The 25,432-nt window shown below is 67.1% G+C and overlaps 1 protein-coding gene across 5 annotated transcripts in view; it reads right to left on the bottom strand.

Annotated features, from left to right (window-relative positions):
• SLC12A7 (solute carrier family 12 member 7) overlaps positions 1–25,432 on the bottom strand; it is a 65,493-nt gene that overhangs the window by 10,408 nt on the left and 29,653 nt on the right. For all 5 annotated transcript variants that reach the window (XM_024981553.2, XM_024981559.2, XM_024981558.2 and 2 more), the window contains exons 2-17: positions 14,530–14,624; positions 14,091–14,213; positions 11,791–11,937; positions 10,589–10,643; positions 9,203–9,333; positions 8,705–8,946; positions 7,985–8,196; positions 6,920–7,087; positions 5,503–5,601; positions 4,888–4,945; positions 4,413–4,587; positions 3,838–3,956; positions 3,430–3,528; positions 2,766–2,885; positions 2,003–2,107; positions 1,171–1,339 (exon numbers count right to left, since the gene is read on the bottom strand). In XM_024981553.2, coding sequence (XP_024837321.1) covers positions 1,171–1,339; positions 2,003–2,107; positions 2,766–2,885; positions 3,430–3,528; positions 3,838–3,956; positions 4,413–4,587; positions 4,888–4,945; positions 5,503–5,601; positions 6,920–7,087; positions 7,985–8,196; positions 8,705–8,946; positions 9,203–9,333; positions 10,589–10,643; positions 11,791–11,937; positions 14,091–14,213; positions 14,530–14,624 — 2,117 coding nt within the window. The remainder of the gene's footprint in view (positions 1–1,170; positions 1,340–2,002; positions 2,108–2,765; positions 2,886–3,429; positions 3,529–3,837; positions 3,957–4,412; positions 4,588–4,887; positions 4,946–5,502; positions 5,602–6,919; positions 7,088–7,984; positions 8,197–8,704; positions 8,947–9,202; positions 9,334–10,588; positions 10,644–11,790; positions 11,938–14,090; positions 14,214–14,529; positions 14,625–25,432) is intronic.

Raw genomic sequence — 25,432 nt, 5'->3', positions numbered from 1 at the left:
GCTCCGGTGTCCGCACCCACAGTCACAGACGACCCCAGGGTGCACACCCATGGCCCACGGCCACGACCCCGGTGTCCACACCCACGGCCCACGGCCACGACCCCGGTGTCCACGCCCATGGCCACGACCCAGGATCACAGCCACAAACCCAGTGTCTGCATCCACAGTTAGACGACCCCAGGGTGCACACCCAGGATCACGTCCACAAACCCAGTGTCCACACCCACAGTCACAGACAACCCCGGGGTGCACACTCACAGCCCACAGCCATGACCCAGGGTCACAGCCACAAACCCAGTGTCTAACCCAAAGTCACAGACGACAGGTGCAAACCCACGGCCCACGGCCACGACCCTGGTGTCTGCGCCCACGGCCCACGGCCATGACCCAGGCTCACGGCCATGACCTCGGTGTCATGCCCAAGGTCACGGCCATGACCGTGGCGTCTACATCCACAGCTCACATCAACAGCTGCCGTGTCAAACCCCTGGGTCACGATGACCCCAGAGAGGACAGCTGGAGCCCCTGCAGACAAGGAAGAGGCCTCGACATGTCCCCAACAGCCTGCGTCAGAGGCACTGGCCCCTGGACGGGTCCCTGGGGCTGCTTGTCCCACTGCTGAGGAAGGGGGTGGACGCCTCAAGATACATGGGCTGCGACCCTCCAAGAGGCTGGGCCGCCCCCAGGCACTCTGGAGGACCTCCAAGAGCAGCCTGGTTTATAAACACAGGGACGGCAGGGCTAAGCCAGACCCAAGACAGCCCACATGTGGGGACAGCAGACGAGGGCACCCATGGCGGCCCACACCCTGCAGCCGGGCTGTGCCCATCTGAGTCAAAGTCGGAGGACGGAATGCTGGACGGCCCCAGTGGCCCTCTCTGAACAGGCCCTGAAGCGGAACAGAGGGAACTCGAGCCGGTCCTGCCCACTCAGAGTCCTGCCCTGGGGGCAGCGTTCAGCCCTGCCCTCTGCCCTGCCCAGCCCATCAGAGCCCTGGCCTGGCCCCGCCCAAGGCCTCAGGGTGTGTACTCTAAGTCTTCCCTCCCTGCCGGTTCAAACTCAGAAACCACACCTGCTTGGAAACAAGAACAGAACAACCCAAGGGATGGTGGCAGGCGCGCGTGGAAACACTGGTGGGGCCGCCCACTCCCCCCATGCCAGGCAGCCCACCTCCTCGGCCTGCTGAGCCTCCACATGCTTGTCCAGGAAGGTACCCTCCAGCACGGAGCCCACGATGGTCAGGCCCTTGCCAGCCTTGAGCTGTGAGGTGAAGGAGAGCAGGCGGGGGTGCTTCACGCGCTGCTCGGCGTCCAGGTTCAGCAGGACCAGCACCTGGGGCCTGGGGGGTGGGGGGGCGTTACCGCGGCATCGCAGCACCAACCAGGGAGAGCCCAGGTTCCAGGGGGCTGCCCCTCCCAGGAGTGGGGAGGCGGGCAGGCCCCCTCTATCCACAGTGGGGCCCCATCTAGCTCTGCTCACCCCCTGCACCCAACGCCCTGACCAGAGATCAGACCCGAGCTGGGCGGCCGGCTGAGTGGTCCTGGCTCCCGGTCTCACCGCCCCTAAAGGGAGGGGGTACCCCTTCCCTCCGTGAGACCAGACCTCAGGATGGGGAACATGGTCAGGTGAGTGGTCCTGGCGCTCAGGGACCACAGCCCCTAACGGGGGGGGGGGCACCCCTTCCCTCCGTGAGGCCTGACCTCAGGATGGGGAACACGGTCAGGTGAGTGGTCCCAGCTCCCGGTCTCACCGCCCCTAACGGGGGACACCCCTTCCCTCCGTGAGGCCAGACCTCCGGATGGGGAACATGGTCAGGTGAGTGGTCCCGGCTCCCGGTCTCACCGCCCCTAATGGGGGGGCACCCTTCCCTCCGTGAGGCCTGACGTCAGGACGGGGCGGGGCCTGACGTCAGGACGGGGCGGGGCCTGACGTCAGGACGGGGCGGGGCCTGACGTCAGGACGGGGCGGGGCCTGACGTCAGGACGGGGCGGGGCCCGCTCACCTCCAGTTCTTGGTGTGCAGCGGGCCGTGCTCCACGTGCAGCAGGGCGTAGCGGGCGGCGTTCAGCGACAGCCCGCGGATGCCGTCACCCCACTCCTTCTCGGCCCTGCGGGGGAGGCGCACAGGGATGAGGCCCGGCCCCCAGCACACCCGGGTGGACCGCAGTCAGCCAGCCCGGGGCCGTGGGGGTCTCTCGGTGCTTCTGTGACAAACAGGGCGGCTTCCTGGGCTGGGCAGGAATGGGGCAGCAGGACGAGGGGGACGACCTGTGCAGAATGGGGTTGGGGGGGGCGGCAGCACTGGTGCCAGCGTTGGACGGCACGGGGCTGCCAACAGGGCGGGCGGGGCAGGGGGCTACGGGAGCGGTTGAGGCCCCCAGACCCTCTCTCCAAGCTTGGAAGAGCTGGACGGGGCCTTCAGGCTGCACCCCCAGAGCCCTCTCATTGCCTCAAGCCCGAGACGCCCCCAGGTCCCACCTCCCCAAGGCCTCTGCTCCCGGACGGGGCCAGGGTGTCCAGGGAAAATGCCCCCGTGATGGACCTGGGGCTCTGAGATGCAAGTGACCCGCCCATCGCTCAGGATCTCACGGGGAACCCTTTAGAAACATTATAATCCACCACACGTCAGGGTCGTTATTAGATGGATCTCACAGCTCACAGACACACTGCTAAAACAGCCTGGTTTCTACACTGGGACACAGACAAACCCAACGACAGATCCTAACAGACCCAGAGCTGACTTGAAGGACGCATGGCCCCGCTCACCCGCGGTACTCGATGTATTTGTAGATGCAGCCGGCGATGAGCATGGCGCACAGTGCGTAGTACCAGGAGCAGACGAACATCAGCGCGAAGCACAGGCTCATGCCCAGGAAGGACAGCGTCCTAGGGGCAGCAGTGGGGCTACACTCGCCACCCAGACCCCAGCCAGCGCCGGAGCAGCCGCCCTGCAGGCCTGCCCCACCCCAGCAGAAGGACCCGAGCCTTGGTGCCGGCCGAGGCACGTCCACCCGGGCCGTCCCGAGGGCTGAAGCGGCCTCGGGGCTGGGGAACGGCCGGTCCAGGAATGGTGGGGGGCCCCGGGGCTGGGAGACCCCCGGTCCAGGAAGGGCGGGGGGGCCCCGGGGCTGGGGAACGGCCGGTCCAGGAAGGGCGGGGGGCCCCAGGGCTGGGAGACCCCCGGTCCAGGAAGTGCGGGGGGGCCCCGGGGCTGGGGAACGGCCGGTCCAGGAAGGGCGGGGGTGCCCAGGGCTGGGAGACCCCCGGTCCAGGAAGGGCGGGGGGGCCCCGGGGCTGGGGAACGGCTGGTCCAGGAAGGGCGGGGGTGCCCAGGGCTGGGAGACCCCCGGTCCAGGAAGGATGGCTGGGGCCCTGGCAGGGCTGCCCCCAACACGCCCCTGGGATGGCAGGAGCAGCTCCGCATGCTCACCAGTGGTAGTACTTGAAGCGCGGGCGCCAGCTGGGCGTGCGGAGCAGGGTCTGCAGGGCGCAGGCCAGGTTCACGAACATGTAGCACATGAGGAAAAACCTGGGGCACGAGCGGCAGCATGAGGGCCGAGTCCCGGAGGTCCTCCCAGCTGTGGCCACCACCCCCGTGAGGGCCGGGCCGGATCCCGGGGGTCCTCCCAGCTGTGGCCACCACCCCCGTGAGGGCCGGGCTGGATCCCGGGGGTCCTCCCAGTTGCAGCCACCACTCCCGTGAGGGCCGGGCTGGATCCCGGGGGTCCTCCCAGTTGCAGCCACCACTCCCGTGAGGGCCGGGCTGGGTCCCGGGGGGTCCTCCCAGCCTCGTCTGCACCCCCTGCTCCGTGAACAGGAGCCCCCCGCAGCCACTCACATGGACAGGATGGGGGCAACGCTGTCCAGGGAGGCGATGAGAATGCCGGTCTCGCAGATGAGTGCCGTGAGCAGCAGGGCCCACGTGGGCTCCCCATTGGCCTTCCCGTGGCCGAACACCTGCCCGGAGAAGGGGATGGGCGCCGGAAGAACACTCACATGTGGGCAAGAGGTCGAGACGCTTGTGTTCAGCTCAAAGGAGGCCTCGGGGCTGCAACACTAGAATGGACCCCACCCAGCCACAGCCAGGAGGAGAGGCCAGAGCGCGGAGCCCGGGGCTCCCGTCGAGTGCCGGCTGGGCACACAGCCTGGGAGGGCCCCGTGGGGACCGTGGCTCCCGGGAGGAAGCTTTGCCCCCTGCCTCCTTCCCGCACATGGTCTGGGACGGGAAACCCAAAGTCCGAGGCAGACGCAGAGCGAGACAAGAGCACAGGCTCAGGGCGGGGCGGCCAGGCTGGAGGCGGGGACCTGCACCCCCCCAGCCTTTGATCACGACGCTCACGCTCGGAGGCAGACCCCGGGCTCTCAGAGGCAGGCTTCCCGGGGGTCTCACACACGTGATGGGGGGGCACTCACCTGCAGGAAGGGGACGATGGAGTCCCGGGCGATGGCCTGCAGCAGCCGCGGGGCCCCGGTCAGGCTCTGCAGGCCGGCCCCGCAGGTGGAGAAGAAGGAGCCGATGACGATGACCCAGGGAGATGGCCAGGCCAGCATACCAATGACGAGGTTCCCCTGCAGGGCCTCCCCAAACCTGGGGGCGGGGGGCGCAAGCTTCCAGAGGGCGGCTGAGAACAGAGACTGACTCCCACCCACCGAGAGGGAGCGACAGCCCCCCCGGAGCCCCTGCACCCAGCTCTCCTGGGGCCCAGGGTCGTGGTGCGGGCTCCAGGCTCCAGTACAGGAGGGATGCACGGGCCCGACCCCAGCACACCGACCGCTGGGACACCCTGACACGCGAGGGTGGATACCCTGCCCTCCCCAGTCTCAATACTAGTCATCAAAGAAACCAGCGCTGGCCCAGGAGCTCCTGGAAGCCGTGAACGAAACGTACTTATCTCGCAAGATTACACCTTCGATGCAGGCCCCAAAAAGCACGATGCAGGACAGGTCTGCAGCCGGGGTCAAGGACGCAGCGGGCAGAACACATTGGCCACAGGGCGGCTCACACCAGCCCCCCGCCTGCCCACCCCTGCTCGGGTCGCGGCCCCCCTGGACGGGATACCTTGGGTCAGTCGGGACGGGCCTGGCCCTTGGCGTGACCACTGCTGGGACCAAGTGGGAACCGTCGCCGGCTGGGAAGGGGTGAACTCGGGGAGAAACGGCCCCACCAGCACGGCGACGCCAGGGACCCCCGCTGGACAAAAGCGTGGTGTGAGCACACACGTAGCTGCATGTGATCACGCGTCATGGAGCTAAGTGCTCACTACATGCGGTTGGTTCTCAGGCAAAGCCACACTCTTCAACCAACCCAGGCTGGAGTCCAGGAGTCAGGGCGAGGCTAGCCCGGCCCCTCTGACAGCAGGCGTGTGGTCAGGGCCACCTGAGGCCACCTAGAGGAGGGGGTGGGGGGCACCTGGAGGAGGCCCCAAGGGCCCAGCCACAAGCAGAGGACGGTACAGCCGCCCACCCTCCCACACTGGGCCCCCACACTGGGCTCAAAGGATACAAATGAAAGACGTGGTCACGATGGCCAGGATGGTCCCGGTGGGGATGGACTTCTGTGCATCCCTGAGGTCCCCGGACCGGTTTGAGCCCGCCATGATGCCTGTGGAAGCAGAGGGTGGTGATGGTCCTCGGGGAAACCTGGGAGACGGTGCCCGCCCAGCCCCTTCGGGCAGAGTCTGAGCACAGTGGGAGGCAGGGGGGCTCCCTCACAACACACAGGAGAGACCCCAGGCTGCACAGGGCCGCTGTCATCACGCTGGGCCTCACAGACCGGGCTGGACCTCACCACATGCCATGGGACTGCAGGGCACGTGGGTGGGCACCCTGAGGTCCCCCACAGTGTCCGCAGGATCAGCCGCCCAGCCATGAACCAAGTCACAGCAGAGAGCAGAGCATGGCTCAGCCCAGGCTCAGCCCCGGGCGCCAACGCCAGAGCCAGCCTCTGTGAGCATCCAGCTCAGACCTCGTCCCCTGAACGCCGTTAATCCCCGCAGCCAGGAGTGAGAAAGTCCTGGGAGGCCGCTGCCAAACGCTGACTCACCCCCGGGCCACGCCTGGGTCAGCACGTGGCCCAGCCTCAGCCCCTCACCCCCCGCGGGGAGCAGCCTCCACCTCCACCCCCATCGCTCTGTCCAGCACATACACTCTGAGTAAGTCCATCTGAGCTCAGAGCACGTCCTCATGGAGATACATGTGATCTGAGTGCCTGTGATCTGTCCCAGGTGTGGCCTGAGCAGAGCCCGTGGGTGTGGTGCCACGGGGCGTGGAAACACCCACACCCACAGGGGAGGCTCCTATGCCCTCATCACCGACAGGCGGGGAGACAGGAATACAGGAGAAAGACCCCAAGGAGCTGGACCCCACCCCAACTACCGCCTAAGTGAGACATGACCCACTTCCACGGGGAGGCTAGAGACATGTCTGTCCTCCCCCGGCTCTGAGCCACGGGCAGGAGGGGAGCGGCCCCCGGCAGGCCGGCCTCCCCAGTGTGTGTGGACAGGCTCTAGGGAGCCTGGAGCAGCAGGGACCGAAATGCAACCACGGGCTGCTCGGTCGGCTGGGGGGCCAGGGGACCACGGCCAGGCTGAGGGCTTCCTAAGAGTAGGTATGCATGCATGTATGCACACGTGAGCCTGTGGACGTGTGTGTGTGTGTGTGTGTGTGTACGCAGGCACATGGGCGTGGGGGCTAGCCTGCAACCCAGTCCCTCCAGAAAGGTCAGCAGACTCTCTCATATGCACAAGGACAGCAGCCTCCGACAGCCGTTGCGTCCACTGCTGACGCCACGGTCACAGGGCTTCTCTGAATAGCCTGGCCTCTCAGGAGAGCGTGGACGAACCTGCCTGACGCCACACAGCTTCCCAGGCCCCCCACTCAGTAGGGGGGTGTGTACTGGACCCCTGGGACCCGGGCCTCACCGGTCACGGACGGGAAGTAGATGCCGACCAGCATGGTGAAGTAGGTCATGATGTCGGTTAGCACGTAGGGCAGCCCGCGGGCTCGGGCCTCCTCTGGCACGGCCACTGAGGGCACCCCCTTCTTCTCCACGAACGCCCCCTTGTCTGCATACATGCTCCACAGGTTGTCTGCGGGGGCAAGGGCGGCTCACGAGACCCCAGTACCCGCCCAGGGCTCAGCTCCCCAGCGCTGACCCCGCCTGGACAGGGAATGTGGACTCGGAGCAACTGAGCCCAGGGAAAATTATGTCTCCTGACGGCCGAAGCAAAGGCTTCAGTGCTGGAGTCTGAAGACACCAGACATTGTGGACGACAGCTGTGCACCGACATTAACCCGACTGCTGACGCCGCCCTGACGGCCGCCCGGCACCTCCTCATCAACCCCAGACTGCTGCTCCGCAAGCCCAAAGCTGGGAGTGCGATGCCAGGCCTGACCTGCCCCCTCCACGGCGTACCAGGCATCTAAGCTTGGGGAACACTAACCCGGGGGGCCCAGGGGGTCAGCAACCGGGGACGTAGTCACAAGGCCACCAGCAGGACAGAAGGACAGGGTCCCAAGGAGCGGGAGTGGAGGCCCAGCCAGCAGAGACCTACTGGACACTCACCCAGGGAAGGGATGCTCACCCAGGGGACGGACACTCACCTCGGGGGGACTTTCACCCAGAAAGGGACACTCGCCAGGAGGGGATACTCACCAGGAGGGGACACTTGCCAGAGGGGGACACTCACCAGAGAGGGACACTCACCCACAGGAGGGGACACTCACCAGGAGGGGACACTCGCCAGGGGGGGACACTCACCCGGGTGGGGACACTCACCAGGGGGGCACACTCGCCAGCGGGGGACACTCACCCAGGTGGGGACACTCACCGGGGGGACACTCGCCAGTGGGGGACACTCACCCGGGTGGGGACACTCACCAGGGAGGGACACTCACCAGTGGGGGACACTCACCAGCGGGTGACACTCACCCGAGTGGGGACACTTACCAGGGAGGGACACTCACCCATGGGGGGGGACACTCACCCAGGAGGACACCGCTGGCCACGCCCGGGATGCCTTGGATCTCGGTGACGTTGTTGTGGAGAAAGTACTGGTCACAGGAAGTGCTGTCCGCAGAGCCGTTGCAGAAGATGCTCCAGAGCGCGGTGGTCACTGAGCTGTTGTTGGCGGTGTGGACTTTGGCACAGACGTCGAAGCCACGTCGGGACAGCGTGCGGTTCCCCAGCAGACAGACCCTGGTAGGGGCGGGCAGTGAAAAGCCTCTGCCCACTGTCCCCCTCTGTAACCAAGTGTGGCTCAGGGGTCTCTGGGGAGGAGCTGCGTCCACGAGCGGGACACCCCGGTCTGTCTCGTGACCCTCTGCTCTGGGGCGTCTGACGTGGCGCAAACAGCTCGCCCGCGGGTGCACAGCGGCACACAGGAGCCGGGGGTGGGCACTCAGGGCCAGCGCCTCCCGGACCAGGCGCCCCCTGGACCAGCCCCGTGTGGGCGGCACTGGGGCTCACTCGCTGCGTGACCAGGGCCGCTGCCTTCAATCCCGAAGGGGACAAGGAAGGAGCCTGCTCAGGGGCTTCGGTGAGGACAGGCCTCGGCCGGGAGCAGCGCGGTGCCGCCAGACGGGTCCCAGGCCTGCCAGCCCGTCCTCCACCCGGCCAGAGCGCCGACGGCTGTGGATACGGCCCGGTCCCCAGCCCGGCCGACACGCTCAGTGGGTACAGCCCCAGGACCTGGCGGAGGACTCACGGGATGTCGGGCGGGTCGAAGGCGGTCTTGATGACGCCGGCGTAGATGGCGAGGATGGAGAGCACCACGCAGGCCAGGAACACCAGGGCCAGCTTGTTCACGTACTTGACACCCACGAAGACCACCGTGGCCATGAGGGCCAGCGTGCAGGTCCCGTACACGCGCATGTTGTGCAGCAGGGCCGCCGCCTCGCCCCCCGCGCCCTCGGGGTGCACGATGGCTGCGCCGGGCGAGATGTAGGTCTGCAGGGCACAGGGCACAGGACCAGGTCAGGAAGGCCGCCCGCCCTGCCAAGGGGACCCCCGGGAGCAGGGAGGGGCTGGGGCGCCAGTGCCTCCCAGAGGGCCTTCTCAGGGGCTCTGCACTGGGTGTCGCCCCCACCCCATGAGCCCCCACACCCGCAGATGCCGCTGGGACAGACCCTCGGGTCACCAAACGGGCATCAGATGGCCACCGATGTGCTGGACAAAGGAACCCGGCCCGAAACAAAGCACTTACCAAAAAAATCTCAATGGTCCCCAAAATGTACATGGCCCCTGCAAACGTGGTGCCCAGGTAGAAGCAGAGGCCCACGGCGCCCCCGAACTCCGGCCCCAGAGACCGTGATATCATGTAGTAAGAGCCGCCCGCTGCAAGACAGGCCGAACGGGACACGGCAGGTTACACACGCACCACCGGCCGAGAATACCGGCCTCCCAGGGCAGGCGGGCTCATCCCGGAACGGGGCGCGCGGAGGCGGGCCAGGGACCCGCCTGGTATCCACCGGCACCTCCTCCCAGCGGGCGGCCGACTTCGGACGCTGCGCTGAGGAGGTGCAGCTCCAAGCAGGGGGTCAGGGCCCAGGGCCGAGACCACGACGGCCGACACCTGCGTTCTCTTAACTTCGCCCGAGAACGTTTAGGAAACTGAGTCATCGGCTCCATGTCTCACCTCAGGGCGTGGGGGCGCCCAGCTTACCGGCCCGTCCCTGGTCCTCCTGCTGGCGGGCTGAGACCCCACTCGGACACCGACCAGGGACCGTGCGTGGCAAGGGGCACCTGGAGGACACCTGAAGGCGCACCCCCTCCTGAAGAGCGGCAGGCCCCTCGGGGGGCTGCCCATAAGGCCTTCCTGGGACCCCCGGCCACCTCCCCCAGCCCCACGGCACTCTGGTGTAGTTTAGTCCTGGCAACGACTCGCCTTGGGAAGAGAACCACAATCTGTGGGAAGCCAGAATCCAGGGCCAAAGAGACGCCACAGCCTGTGAGGCACCAGCCCCACCCACGGGTGGCAGCGGGAACACGATGGGAAACGCCACAGAGGTGTCTCGGAGGAGAAACCCAGTCTCACAGGGACCCTGGGTGTGCGGGCTCCAGGGGATGAACCACAGGTACACACCCCACCTGGCCTCACAGAAGCCCCGACGCGCCCGGGGGTGGGGACGCGGTGGGTGGGGGGCTCCCTGTTCAACCGCAGGGTCTCTGCCCACAGGGCCCCTGGAGGGCGAGCTCCCTGCCGTCTACCCCTCAGGACACAGGCTCCCTCCCACCCCGGGACCACTCTCTGCTGCCCCAAGGCCACCCGGTGGTGAGGGTGCTTCAGGCACTCGGTCACGTCCGACGCTTTGCAACCCCATAGACGGCAGGCCACCAGGCTCCTCTGTCCACGGGATTCTCCAGGCAAGAAGACTGGAGCGGGCTGCCATTCCCTCCTCCAGGGATCTTCCCACCCAGGGATCCAACCCGGGTCTCCTGCACTGCAGACGGATTCTTCACCACTGAGCCACTGAAGCCCGAGGCCACCCGGGGTGTAGGCAAAGGTCACAGGAAGTGGCCACGCAGCCCTGTCCACCACGGAGCCACGCAGCCCCGCCCCGCCACGCCCAGCTGCCCGCAGCTCCCCTACCTGGGACCACGCCATTGGTCGCAATCGCACTCATGGAGATGGCGGTCAGCATCGTCTGAGGATAAACAGGAGGCCTCTCAGAAGACGGAGGGTTTCCAACAGCCACCTCAGCATGCAGACGGCGCCAGGCCCGGGCAGGGCCGCCTACAGGCCAGCTCCCAGCTTCTGACCACAGAGGGGCTGGGCGGCCACGTGGCTGGAGCACTCGGGACCTTGGCTACTTGACCTCCAACGTCAAGCTCCTGGGATCACCCAGGGGTGCCCAGGCTCAAGGCCCTCCTGCACTGAAGGGCTGGTTTCTAGTGGGTGCCCACTCCCCGTGGGAGGCAAGAGGCCCCATCGAGATGCTTATCTCCTGGGGGGACGCAGGGGAACCCCATGGAGGCACACTTCCTGTGACGTGCCCGGGACCCTGTCTGCACACCCCCGACCGTGGGGCGGAGGACCACGGGAGCCTGTCCAGGGCGGGCCGCCTCCAGCCCCACCACCTGCACAGGGACGTGGCCATGCCTGCGGCCGGCAGGCAACACTTCACAACCTGAAAACCAGACAGAAGAGCCCAGGGAGGCGTGAGGCCTCGGCGACCCACTGGATGGGTCCTGCCGGGCGCAACTCCGGTTCACAAGGCCCTGCTCCGTCTCCTGCTTTCGTCGGTTTTGGGGGAGATTCTTCCAAAGATGCTCCCGGGGACACTAAGTGCAGAACACCACGGCGCGACCCCACTGCCGCGGGGCGGCCGGGGGCCCTGCTCGTCTGCCCGCTGGGTCCTCTTGGGCTGGTGGCGCTTGCGGTCAGGGCGGCTGAATGGCCCTCCTCACCACAGGAAGGAAGGGAGGGGCAGGGCAGGGGCCAGGGGCCACTTGAGAGGGCCTGGTGCACCCGGGTCTGAATACGTCACCAGCAGGCATCCCCTCCTTCCAATGGGAGCCCCGGGGAATGCCCAGAAGCTCCCAGCAGGCAGGGGAGATGCTGCAAGTGCAGGCCGGCCGGCAGTGGTGACCGTCCAGGGACACTCACTCACCCTGCTTCTATGGAGACCCCGCCAGCCCCCAGCCCTGCCCACCCGTCAGCAGCCAAGGGCCGACCTGCCCACAGGCGAGGCTGGGGTCTCGACGGGTGGACCCTGACGGCCAGCCCCCTGCCCCACGCACAGGTGAAAGTGGGGGCACGCTAACAGGGCCCCAACGCCCCCCCCCACTCACACAGGTGCAGCACATGGACACAATCAGGAAGGACTCCAGCACGCCGGCCGCCCCCACGATCCACGTGAGGCGCAGGAAGAGGATCACGCCCAGGATGTTCTGCAAGCAGGGCAGGTAGACGCCGATGAAGGTGCCCATGCCAGGGCTCTGCAAGAGAGCGGGTGCCGTCAGGGCCGGGCGGGAGCCGCATGCACACCCCGGGCCCCAGGACTGCAGGGAGGCCAGAGGACGGGAAGACACGGAGAGGCTGCCAGGGCCGGGCCGGCTCCCCTCAGCCCAGGAGCCGCGTGCACGTCCCGGGCCCCAGGACCGCAAGCCCCAGGGAGGTAGAAGACGCCTAGGGCTCAGACAGAACCCGGAGCAGGGGCGGGGGCAGGCTCCACCCTCCTCTCCTAGGGGCGCTATGAGAAGGTGGGGAGATAGCCCAGCATGCCTGCACCCCGGTCCTCAGGAGACCCCGACTTGGAGGAAGAGAGGTTGGGGGAAGGACCAGGCACTAGCCACCAGGGCCTAAACCACGACAGGCACCTGCCGGGTCCTGACCACGAGGTGGAGGTCCAGCGAGGGGGGGACCTGCGAGGGGGCGGGGGGCACGTGCTGCCTGCAGGCCACCCCTTCCCAAGGGTCCCGCCCGCACGGGGCCCAGACACGGCTTGGTAGAGGGGTAGCCCCACCAAGGGGTAACCGCAGGAGGGCGCGTGATGCAAACGCCTGGGACCCCGCACGGACCACAGCCCAGGAAGCCACCCAGAAAACAGAGCCGGGAGCCAGCCCGTCCTGCCGACGGCCAGCGAGACCCCAGCGTCAGGGCCGGGGGCCAGCCCGTCCTGCCGACGGCCGGCGGGACCCCAGCGTCAGGGCCGGGGGCCAGCCCGTCCTGCCGACGGCCGGCGAGACCTCAGCGTCGGGTGGCCCACTCGGGATCTGGGGTCACCTGGCCGAGAAGACAAGAGAATGTTTAACGGGGGGAGCAGCTTAAACTCAGGTGAGCAAGGGGGAAAAATCTGGAGGACCGGCTTGCAAAAACACTTCCCATGAAAGGGGTCAGGCTGCTTGAAACGGGGCATCCCGTGGAGGCTGGGGAGACACAGTCCAGCCCCAAGACACCCCCTCAAAGGAAGCCGGGGGGTGCTTCTGGGGAAGACTGGGTGGGCAACACAGGAACGCCTGCAGAGCAGATGACCCAGGAGTTGACTCTGGGGGGCACCGATGGCCAGGGAGGTGGGTCAGATGCCTGGCGGGCTCAGCTGGGACGGCCCCACAGCCTAGACCCCGAGTGTCGGCGTGTGACAATCAAAGTGGTTATGGGGGGAATATGGGGGGACTGGGGGGCTCACGGCCTGGCAGCAAACGAGAGGGTGATGCAAGGCCAGCCCCCAGCCCAGACAGGGCCAGCAGCTGAGGAGAGCCCCGTCCTGAAAGGCCACTCAGGGCCCCCAGCACTGCAAAAGAGGCCGCTTTGAAGGGTCAACCCGAGTGGTCCCCAGGCCCGGGACATGAGAGGTCCCTGGACCCTGGAGAAGGCGTCTTCGGGGGATGGATGCCCCAGCTCAGTGCCCCTCAGTTGGAGGGACCCACGCTCAGTCTTCGGTGGGGTGGCTGGGGCATCTGGCAAACCCACCCACCCGGCCACACATCATGCAGAAGATCCCGGGCAACCTGCGGCACCTGCTCCCAGCCCCCGGGGGACGGAGGCCGGGGCCACCTGCCCGGGACACAAGTCCACGATCTCCCCTGTGCACACAGGGCCTCCGCGGGGACCCGCAGGCAGCTCGGCTCATCTTGGGAGAGAGTCCCAGAGACAATGCTCAGAAATAAGGCCCCTGGGAAGGTGGGAGCAAGATAGGGCCCACGACGACCCGGGGAGTGGGGGGCCCAGGGTGGGGGGCACTTTGGCCTGGGGGCCTGAGGGCTGGGGGTGGTGGTTGCAAGGTGGGGGCACCTTGGCCTGGGGTCCTGGGGGGTGGTCACAGGTAGGGGGTCACCTTGGCCTGGGAGCCAGGTGGGGGACCCGGGGGGCGGGGGCCCGGGGTTTGGGAGCACCTTGGGCTAGGGGCCAGGGCAGGGGGCAGTCCAAGGCTGGGGGACCCGGGGGGTGAGGGCCCGGGGTGGGGCTCACCTCGGCCTGGGGGCCTGGAGCCGGGGGTGGGGCTCACCTTGGCCTGGGGCCTGGGGCCCAGGGTGGGGCTCACCTTGGCCTGGGGCCTGGGGCCCGGGGTGGGGCTCACCTTGGCCTGGGGCCTGGGGCCCGGGGTGGGGCTCACCTTGGCCTGGGGCCTGGGGCCCGGGGTGGGGCTCACCTTGGCCTGGCGCCGCCGGCTGTCCTCTGCTTCCTCATGCTCCACCACGCCCTGGCTGAGGTTGGTGTAGTTGGCCAGCTTGTTGAGCAGTGAGGACACCATGGGGTTACTGTCCATCTCCTCCTGTTTGGGGGCCAAGACATGGAGTCAGTTACCCATCCCCACCCCAGAGATATCGCCCAACTGACCAGATCAACCACCCGGGGGGGTGTCCCCGCTCCGTCTGCCCTGAGGCCAACATATCCAAAGTGGGCAGGGGGCTGTGGACACAGCCCAGGGGTCAGGGATTCGAGGTCAGAGCTCCGAAGTGGCCCGGGTCCAGCCCCTCCGAGGGGCTCCCTGAGGCCTCAGCCGGGACCCTCCGTTCACCGCGAGGCCGGGGGTGGGCCTCTCGTACGGCTCCTCCTGCCACCTGCTTAGAGGAGGAAGTGAGGTTCACCTCAAACAGCGCCATGTTCTTCCCTTCGTAGACGCTCTCTGTGTCCGCCTCCCCATGGCTGATGAATGGGCTGCTCTCCCTGGGGTGTCCGTCTCCTGCGGGGCGGGGCGCGGTCAGATGGGGCGAGGCTCAGGGACATGGGGCGGGGCTCGGGCAGACAGGGAGTGGCCGGGCCAGACGGGGCGGGGCTCAGTCAGACAGTGAGGGGCTGGGTTAGACGGGGTGGGGCTCAGTGAGATATGGCAAGGGCGTGGCCAGATGGGGCGGGGCTTGGTCAGACGGGGAGGGGCTCAGTGAGACATGGCGGGGGCGTGGTCAGATGGGGCGGGGCTTGGTCAGACAGGGAGGGGCTCAGTGACAAGGCGGGGGCGTGGTCAGATGGGGCGGGGCCAGATGGGGCGGGGCTTGGTCAGACGGGGAGGGGCTCAGTGAGACATGGCGGGGGCGTGGTCAGATGGGGCGGGGCTCGGCCAGACGGGGAGGGGCTCAGCGAGACGGGGCGGGGCTCGGTCAGACAGGGAGGGGCTGGGTTAGACGGGGTGGGGCTCAGTGAGACGGGGCGGGGCTACGTCAGACGAGGAGGGGCTCGGTCAGACATGGCGAGGGTGAGGTCAGACGGGGCGGGGCACAGTCAGATGGGGCGGGGCCCGGTCAAACGAGGCGGGAGTCCCAGGGAGGGGTGGGGGTGGGGGCGGTGACTAGCGAACCGGCCCCTCTCGACCTGGCCCTCACGCCCTCGGTGATCCGTCCAGGCGAAGGCGCCAGGCAGAGACGAGGCTGAGGGCAGCGCTGGGTCCAAGAGCTTGGGGTCCGGCTCCAGCATCACAGGTCCCTCAGGACAAATAGCTCATGACCAGCGGCTCCCGCCAGCCTGGCCTTGAGCGTCAGCGGGGACCGGCCTTTGTAAGGAGGCTCTGCCCTGACAGCGCCTCCGACCCCCGGGCCTGGGGACCCTGCCCGCTGGGAGCCCCGCCCCGTGAGGGGCCCGGAGCCCACACGGAGCACCCGCAGGCAGGTGGGCCACCGCGGCCCTGCCGCCTCCGTAGTTCCTGTCGGGAAGGCCTGGGCCACCAACCCCAGCGCGAGTGTATGGAGACCTCTGGCACCAGCCGTCCACAGAGCAATAATGGGTCAGCCCAGACCCTCAGACACGGGCGTGACCGTGTGCTCCACTGCAACGTGAGCAGGAAAACCAGGTGGGCACCGCTCTAAGCACAGCCCTGGCTCAAGGTCAGCGCCGCTCTGGGAGCCGCCCAGGACACAGGTGAGCTAGGGGAGCGGCTGGGGCCTCCTGCACGTCAGCGCCACCCATGGGCCTTCTGCGACAGACCTGGCCCTACTGAAAGAACTGAGCGAGGACATGGGGAAAAGGCGCCCAAAGCAGGCTTCTCTCAGGCCCCAGGCCAGCCCCAAGCATGGCCATGGCAGAGAATCACCCACTCACCAGGCCCTGTTGGGGGTTGGGGGGTGACTCATGGGTGACCCCCAAGTCCCGAGAAAAAGCCCAGCCCAGACGCACAGGGCGAGCGTGTTCCATCCATCCATGTGCCCACGCCTCGCCACGAGACAAACAGTAGCTGCTGGGGCCCAGGGGTTGTCCCCTGCCGAGCCCCCCAAAATCCAGAGGCCCCACTCAGCTCCATGCCCCCCCTCCCAGGCCTCTCAGCCCCTTCCCAGAAGCTTCCCAGGGCTCAGCCCGTGAAAGCACTCAGCGGGCAGAGCCCTGGCCCCTGCTGGATGGACCCACACTGCCCGCTGCCCAGCCCCGGGGACCACCGTGGGGGCACAGGCCTACGGGGCCCAGAGATGGGGGTCAGTGCTTGCGGGGGGGAATTGCCAGCAGACGCTAGGAGCACAAGTGAGAGCTGGAGGCAGGGACAGGGCTGTCCATGGCTCCTCCAGCTGCCCACATGGCAGGGGTGGTGTCCAGACAAGCCGACCACCCAGCAAACCAAGGTCAGGTGAATGTGTGGGTCACAGGCTGACGACACCCAGGAGAGGGCGCGCCTGCTGGGGCTCCTGAGCCCCAACATGAGCTGAAAGCCAAGTGGGGACCACCCTCCTCAGGAGAGAAGCCACAGGGGACACAGGCCAGCTCCAGAAGGCTCCGGAAGGTTCCGGAAGGGGGGAGAAAGAAGACGGAGACGGGGCGTCAGGGTGCAGAGTACAGCCGGCACTTTCCACGAAAGATGTTGTTGGGCTGATGGCGAAGCCCAAGACCTGCACTCACTGCAGGTCCCGAGGCTGGTGACTGGACTGCAGGGCTCGCGAGAGGAAACGCAGATGGCACAACACCGGCCGCCTGCTCTCGGCAGACGGGACAGAGCATGAGGAGGGGCACTGGGGAGCACGAGGCAGGAGGGCCAGTGCCAGGGAACACGCTATCCTGCGCTCAAGTGTGTTCTCTGAAGCTGAGGTTCTGGCGTCAGGTCAAAACAAAGCCCACAACACACCTCTGTGGACCCCATTTCCTCCCCCAGGGTGTCTTCCCGACTTAAGGGTCGGACCTGCGTCTCTTACGTCTCCCGCACTGGCAGGCTCTCTGCCACTCGCGCCACCTGGGAAGCCCTTTAAGAAACACAGCTGCCTTCAACTGCCCTCACCTGGGCGAGAATCCGCGCCAGAGCGCCCCTCCCTGCTCGGCGGGCGTCTGGGCAGCACCAGCCCCTCCCTGTCTCCTTCCCGCTGGTCACTCAGCGTCCTTTCCCGTCCCCACGACCGTGCTTTTCTGGTAATAACAATCCTTTTTCTGGTAACGAGAGGCCAGCATTTCCGACTGGGGCTCTGGCGTAAACGGAAGCTGCAGAGAGTTGTCTGCGGACGGGACGCTGGAGGACACGCAGGCTGGCCCAGCCCCGGGCGCCGGCTCCAGCCGCGCCGGCCGCCCCCAGAGGGGTGTCGGGTTCCCCGTCTGCCCGACCTTGCACAAAGTCACGGACCCTGCCTGGGACTTGTATTTCTCATCCGGGAGAAGTGGCTGGCGCGGGCAGGGCCTCCGCTCTGCTCAGCACAAAAGCCCTGGGGCGCCCACCCCAGCCCCCACCTTGGAAGCACAGCCTGTGGTCGGGGGGCCTCTGGCGGGTCGGCCTGAACGCCCTTGGGCACAGGGTGGCTGGGCACCTGCAGTGGGGTTAGCCCCAGGCACGGCTGGGAAAGCAAGCAGCGACCTCGATCGGGAGCTGGGACAGCCCGCCCGTCCCCCAGACGGAGGGGGCTCTGCGACCAGAGGCCGGAAGGGAACAGAAGGGGCTGGGGTGTGGGACAGGCCACCGCTAGGTGTACGGACCCGGGTCAGGCGGTGCGGTAGCTACACAGGACGATGTGGAGACTGGGAGACAGCGCCGCGGACACCCCCCAGGCCAGGATGGGCTGCACGCTGCAGGCAGGGCGAGCGCACCGGAAGCCCGGCGCCCGGGGGCCTCTGCCTTCCCACCTGCGGCTTCTGGGCACGCTGTAGACGTCACGTGCAACGAGCACAGAGGACATGGGACACACACAAAACACACCACAGACACAGCAGCACACCCCTCAAGCGTCTCCATAAACCCCGGGCCTGGAGGCTGCCCCCAGCACACCGCAAGCCTCGGTTCCCACGGGGGACCACCGTCTTCACAGCTCATCCTTCAACCAAGACTTGCCTGCCTCCCCTCCTGGAGACATGGGCGGGGAGTCAGCCCTCGAGGCTTCCCCAGGGCTCAGGCCCAGCACCACGGAGACGCACACGTGGGGACGAGCGCCTTCCCAAGCAAGGGGCGGCCACAGGTGGGAGGCCTGGACCGGGCCGAGGGCAGCCTTCTCCTCCTCAACCCGCTCCAGCCGAGACCCCTGACTAAAGATCAAAGAGTGCTTCCTGGCTCCCCTGGTGGCCCAGGGGTGAGGAGCCACCTGCCAAGCAGGAGACACGGGGTCCAGCCCTGGGCTGGGGGGCCCCACGTGCCAAGCAGGAAACACGGGGTCCAGCCCTGGGCTGGGGGACCCCACGTGCCCTGGAGCAGCCAAGCGCGTGGCCCTGGAGCCTGAGGTCCGCAGCAAGAGGAGCCACCACAATGAGAAACCACTGTTCGCTGCGACAGAGAAGACCCAGGCAGCAACAAAGACCCAGCACGGCCCAAATAAAACACGGAACACCCCCGCACAGAGATCAGGGTCGTAATTAAAGGAAAAATCCAATGTTTCCACCTGAGGGGTCACCTGTGTTAATCACTCTCACTTCTGGACAGCGTCCACTTTCATCTCTCAAGGGAGCAGCAGGTTACAACTCCTGTGTGCACAAAGCAGTCCCTGCACGAAGACCTCTAGAGCCTGAGCCCTCCGTTCACATGGGGACTCTGAAGGGCGGGGGTCCTCCTGGGGCCTGGACCCCGCTCCAGGCTTGCAGCCCCATGCTCACTCTGCTTGTTCATGATGACGGGGACCCAGGACCAGCCCAAGCAGAGGGAATCCCAGGGGCCCTGAAGCATCCATCCTCCTGGGGCGGGTCCCCCGGTGCCCCCGAGGGTCCAGCGGCCTTCAGGCCATGTGACAAGGGCGCCCCCGATGCAGATCAGGTGTCTGGGGCCAGGCCGGCTGGGAGGGCAGCCCCCACCCTGCCATCCCCAGGCCGGGGCGCTCAGGACAGGCAGCCCCACGGGTTAACCTGCTCTAACGGGCAGGCCAGGCTCGCATCAGACGTCTAATCACAGAATGGCCTGGAGACTGTGGGGCGGACCCCCCACCGCCCCCAGCAGAGCTGGCCCCTCCGTCTGTCCGTTCCCCCTCGCCTGAACAGCCCGCCTCAGTTCACAGGCGGGGCCCCCTCAGAAGCCCCCCGCGTGCCACTGCTGGGGCTCACCCTGCATGCTGACCCACCCCACGGCCTCCACCCTTTCCACTTGCCCTGCATCTGGTTTCCCCTCACCAGTTTTGATGCCCCACTGATGGCTCCACGAGATGCAAACTGAACCGCGAATCAGTAAACGTGAGTGGGGACTAGGGACATGTGGAACGCAGGGCTCCAGACTCGGGGCGGGAAGTCTGCACGGCACTCTGGCTCCTGCTCCCGGAGGAGACTGGGCGTCCCTGTCATGAACACAGCAGGGCCTTCCACAGGGCGTGGGGGGTGGCTGGGACCAGGTGGGGGCAGAGCCTCTGTCAGAGCCCTGCCCGCCGAGGCCCCGAGGGCAGCAGCTCCTCCATCTCCATGTTTGGGGTTCAGCATGAGTCTCGGGAAAGGCCCCAAGGCTCAGGGCCAGAGGCACTCCTGAGGGTCAGCTGGCCCACGACAGCCCCCTCCTGCCACCAAGCATGGGCGGCCTGCACAGGGGGCACTCAGCCCTCCCGGGGGCGCAGGGCACCTCCAGGACTGTGGCCCCACCTGCCGACCTCGTGTGGAGCCCGACCGGCCACTCCCTGGGCTCCCCGTACGGCCACGGCCCCCACGGCGGGCTCTCCTCCACGTCACCCGGGGCTGGAACCAGGGGTTTTAGGTCTCCCGACACCGAGTTAATGAGCGCCCCCTGCCCTCCATGCTCTGTGGCCAGGATTGACGCTGGATCTGAAATCCAGGGCCTGGCCACCAGTGCATGCCCGAGGGGCACGGGCTGAGAAGGAGCACCCTGCCATCAGGCCGGAGAAACAGAACCGCTCGAGCCCAGGGGCTCCGCTGCTCTCACAGCAAGTCTGGGGCTGAAACAGTAACTCGTTCTGCAGCAAAGACAGAGGAAACGCCGAGAGGAAAGCAGAGGCTAAGAGCCACCCACAGCCCTCCCGCCGACACCGCCTCCGGCACGGGAATCTCCCCCAGCGTCTGCTCCTGGAGGGCCGGCCAGCCTTCCCACCTGGGGCTCCAGTGGGAGATGGACACTCCAGCCCACAGCTGGGAGCCGTGAGGGGGGCAGCAGGTGGATGGGCTCCAAGCCCCCCAGAGCCTCTGCGGGGGGGACAAGCCCCGAGCCCCCAGAGCCTCCGCAGGGTGGATGGGCCCTGAGCACCAGAGCCTCCGCGGGTCTCCCTGACCCTCACTCTTGGCCTGCGAGGCCCCCGTGCCATCTCAGGGAGGACCAGATGCTGAGACGCCATTTGCCAGGGGCCTGGCCGGGTGACCCCAGGTTGGCAGATTCAGTCTCTGTCCTGTGCACCCAGCCCTTCTGCCCCACCCCGAGCTGACCCCACCACCGACACAGCCCCCCTGCCAGAGCTACAGGCAGCGTCGTCCCACCCCGGACCACGGTACAGGGCGGGAAGCGGGCCTGGCACCCTGCCCCCACCTGGGAGTGCCCTCCACAGGCGTGCGCCTGGCATCTGGCTGGCCGCCTGGAGCCAGCGCCTGGCGGGCGGGGGAGCTCGGCGTGGAGAGGTGGGCAGGGCCAGCTCATGCACCTCCAAAGAGCCCTCGTGAAAGGACACTCATTCCCGGGGGCATCCTGCCACCAGCACCCTGGCATGACCAGGAATGAGCCAAAACCCACAGCAGGCAGCAGGGCCACGGGGCAAGGCCCACTGGCCCAGCTGTGTCCTGCTCACCGCCCTCTAACCTGCCACCGCCACCTCCCCGCCACCGCCACCGCCACCTCCCACGCTGTCCCACAGAGCCCAGGGACAAAGGTGCTCCTCAAAACACGAAGGGCGGGATGGACTCAGAGAAAGACTCAGGAAGGCTCCGGGGCGGGAGGACCGAGGCCACGGCCACCCCGACAGTCGGGCTGCAGACACCCCCTGCTGAGATGGGGCGGCTCTGGGCGTCTCAGCTACGGAGAGGCGCCAACACAGAGGAGCAGCCAGATACCCGGGGTGTGCACAGACGCATGGTCAGCACACGCGTGTGGGACGGGGCACAGCTGGGCCCTCCAGAACAGAGTGTGTTCCAGGGACTTTCCTCTCATCTGGACACGACCCCGCGCCAGGTGGTGAGGGCCACCGGTGGACTCAGGGAGCATGGCTCCCCGCCACCCCTCCATCACGTGGGTGCCACGCCTTCTCCGGCCACTCCTTTCTCGGGGACCCGCGGCTGTGATCCCAGCCTAGGTGGGGCACAGGGCCAGCGCAGCCAGAGCCGAAGGCGGGAGTTGGGCACCCCAGCGGCCTCCCGAGGCGGCTCCCGTTACCGGCTCAGGCTCCATCTGGCTGCGGTCAAGACCCCACTCAGAGAGAGGAGGAAACCCAAGAACCACCTGGGGCTCCTGTCCTCTGATGCTGGCTCCACACAATCCCTCCCCAGAGACCGTACCATCCCGCGAGCCTCCTGAGAACGGGGCCTAACCCAAGGGCCACCTCTGGGACAGGCCAGCTCCAGAGCAGAAGAGTAGGCAGGGTGAGAAGCCTCAGCAAGATGCGGGGTCTCTGAGGGGCCTCCTGACCCCCCAGGGGACAGCTCACTCCGGGGAACACCTGAGAGACGGTACCCTGGGGGACAGCCGTACGCTAACCGCATGCAGATCCCAGACAGGCTTGGCTGCAGAGCAGCCTCAGGCAGGGCAGAAGGGGGCGGCCTGGCTGCGAGGGGCAACCACAGGCCCGCAGGCCCGTCCGGCTCCCCGCCCAGCACACGGCCCGAGGACAACCCAAGCCCAGGAAACTCGCGCAGGGTCACGGGTCCCACCCCGGCCACGTGAAGCTCAGAAACGGAGCTTACACCTCCCCCAACTCTGTCCTCAGTAGAAAGCACCCCAAAAAGAGGAAACGGACACGCAGTGGGGCCCCGCCTCTGGGCCCAAGCAGGGACGTGGGCAGCTGGCCCGCACAGACGCCTGAGGCCCCAGGCAAGACCCAGCACCGACGGCTCCCAACCACCCTCCAGGGGCACGGCTGCAGACCCCCACCCCCCGCCAGCCACAAGGGCACCTGGACAGGGCACTCACCGGGGCTCCTTGCAGCGGGCTCCGGGCCCAGCACAGCGCGGGCCGCCGTGGATGGGGGAGCGGCCATGGATGGGGGAGCCAGGGCGTCTCATTCCTGGGCTGGTCCCACTGCAGCACAGCTTATCTGCACAGACCAGGCCTGGCTCTCGGGGGGGTGCCCGCTTTCTCATGAAAGAGACCTGTTAACCCTTCATTCTCTGCTCTCTCTGCAGACAGCGCTGCCCCAGGCCCCCGAGCAGGCAGCCCACGGCGGCCGCTCGCCGCAGCCCGCAAGGCCCCAGGCCCAGCTGCCATGCCCGGGCGCCGTCTACTCCTGCCAGGCCCCAGACCTGGCCTGGCCTCCGTCTCATGGGCCCCGGGGTGGGGGGTCTTCCCCCTCGAGCAGAAGGCAGTGGCTGCAGAGACCACAGCCCATGCTCACCGCTGGACAGCAGCCTGTGCCCTGAAGCCTCCCGCATGTGCGGCTGGGGATGGAGACCCTGGGGGCGGCCGGTGGCACACGTCCACCCCCAGCCTGTGCCTCCGATTCCCACCCTGAGCCCGACCATGGGCCCGGGAAAGATAGCCCCGCATGAGGCCGCAATCCCCCTGCGCAGCAGTGCAGGCCGACCCAGGGGTCACCCGCCCAGGCACCAGGACCTGCCAGGGTCGGCTCGCGACTATGGCCGCTGGGCAGAGCCCCATCCCCATAAACAGGTTCTCCGGGAGGCAAGATGTGGAGGGCAGCTCCCTCGCCCACCGTGTCCGGCCTGGCAGACACCTCTGGCCACCCCAGGTGCTGCTGCATAGCCTGTGACACCCTGAGCTGCAGCAGATCAAGACCCTGGGGTGCCACGACCCTGATGGGTCCACAAGCTCATCACCGTCCCCGCCCGGCCTCCAGCGCTGCAGTGAGTCTCCCCCATTCCCTCTCCTCCAGGCAGAGCTTACCAGCCCACCACCTGCCTCCACGCAGGGGATGTGGTGTGCTCAGTCGCTCAGTCGTGCCCGACTCTTTGCGACCCTGTGGACCGTAGCCTGCCAGGCTCCTCTGTCCATGGGATTCTCCAGCCAGGAATACTGGCGTGGGTTGCCATTTCCTCCTTCAGGGGATCTTCCCGACTCAGGAATCGAACCTGAGCCTCTTGTGTCTCCTGCGTCGCAGGCTGGTCCTTTACCACTGAACTTCCCTGGTGGCTCAGACGGTAAAGAATCCGCCTCCAATGCAGGAGACCTGGGTTCAGTCCCTGCGTCAGGAAGATCCCCTGGAGGAGGGCATGGCACCCAACTCCAGGATTCTTGCCTGGAGAATTCTGTGGACAAAGGAGCTGGGCGGGTTGCAGTCCCTGGGATCACAGAGTCGGACACAACATAGCACTTCACTTTCTTTCCTGTCTTTCCCTTCCCGCTAGCTCTGCCTGGGAAGCCCAAAACAGCAGACGTTTAGAGTCAATTACTTGAGTCCCCTCCAGTCCCAGGGTGAGAAGGGGACCCCGCTCTCCAACAGGCCTTGGGGCGCCACCAAGCAGCAGGCCCCCGGGGTTGGAGCAGCAGTGGGTCCCTTCAGCCCAGCCCACTGCCCCACCCAGGTGATGGGCAGAGGGGCGGCGAGCCTGGCCACAGAGGCCCCTCCATGCACACACCCCGCTGGCCTCCGGGGCCCCTTCTTCCCTGATGGAGCCCATGGAGCACACAGGCACCCCTCTGCCCAGGGCTGCCAGGGACCTACACACAGGGCAGTGCTCCAACCAGCACCCCAGACACGCACAGACACGCACAGACACACACAGACACACACAGACAAACACACACAGACATACACAGACAGAGACACGCACAAGACACACACACAGACACGCACAGACACAAACAGGCACGCAGAGACACGCACAGACACACACAGACACACACAGACAGACACACACAGACACACACACACACAGACACGCACAAGACCCACACAGACACGCACAGACACAGGCACGCACACACGCAGGTCTGCAGGGCTCGGCAGAGAAACTCAGAACGCTTCTCCCGGTTTCCAAGAAAAGGACCCGTGGCCTGGAGGTGGCCCCAGAGCCTCAACAGGCACGGGGAGGCCAGGATGCAGGCCGCCCGCCCCATGAGCATCCAGGCCTGGGCTGTCCTGCGCCTTTAAAGATGGAATTTGGCCCTCCCACCCCCTCCATCCAGCATCACAGACTCCCTGAGTGAGGTCCAGAGCCCAGACCGCCCACAGAGATTCCCACGGCGGGGGTGCCGGACACGGGCCAGGGTCAGCCCTTCCTGCTCAGAGTCCGCAGCCCTTCCTTCCTGGAGCCCGGCGACGGGGCAAGGCTGCACGCCTGACCCGCGGGACAGAACCCACAGGCTCATCTCAGGCCCCTGCGGCTGAGCTCACGTCCTTCGCCTAGCCAGCCCGTGGGAGCAGCCCCTGGAGGGCTACGGCCACACGGGGAAACGGGCAGCACAGAGCCTGCTCCCCGGACCCCTCAGTCCCAGCAGGACCCCAGATGACGCCCCCAGGGCTTCCAGGGTCGGCAGCTCGGGCTGCCTTCGCAGAGGTCAAGGAAGCCCCCAGGTGACCCTCAGGGCTTGAGCCACAGAGCAAGAAATTACAGGAAAGGCATCCAAAGAGGAAGAGCCAGGAAGGAAAGGGAAGTGAGAGCGGAGCTGGGGGAGGGGAGAGTCCGGGGGGAGACGGGCGGGACCCCCTCTGTGGGGGCTGGCGGGGTCCGGCGAATATCCGGGAGCGCACACAACACCTCCCAAACATTGGACGCCCCCCCCACCACTGCCCGCAGGCCTCCCCCCCAGCTCTAAACCCCAGGCCTGCCAACCCGACTCAGCCAAGGTCACAACAGCAGCAGCAGCGCAAGGTCAAGACTTGGGTGTCGGCCACCGCGCCCCAGTGGAGGCCCGGGCCTCGGACGGCCAGAAGCGGGCCATGGCTTCACACACTGACCACAGGGCCCCACGCAGGCCTGGCCAGGAGCGCAGGGGAGCGCAGGAAGCAAAGGCAGCCTGGGCCGGCCTCCACGTGTCACGGGCTCACGCGCCAGGCCCGTGGGCTCGGGTGGGCAGACTTG

This window comes from Bos taurus, chromosome 20, assembly GCF_002263795.3.
Source record: "Bos taurus isolate L1 Dominette 01449 registration number 42190680 breed Hereford chromosome 20, ARS-UCD2.0, whole genome shotgun sequence".
In the NCBI taxonomy this organism is placed as follows: Eukaryota; Metazoa; Chordata; class Mammalia; order Artiodactyla; family Bovidae; genus Bos; species Bos taurus.
This window is presented reverse-complemented; position numbering and strand designations above follow the sequence as displayed.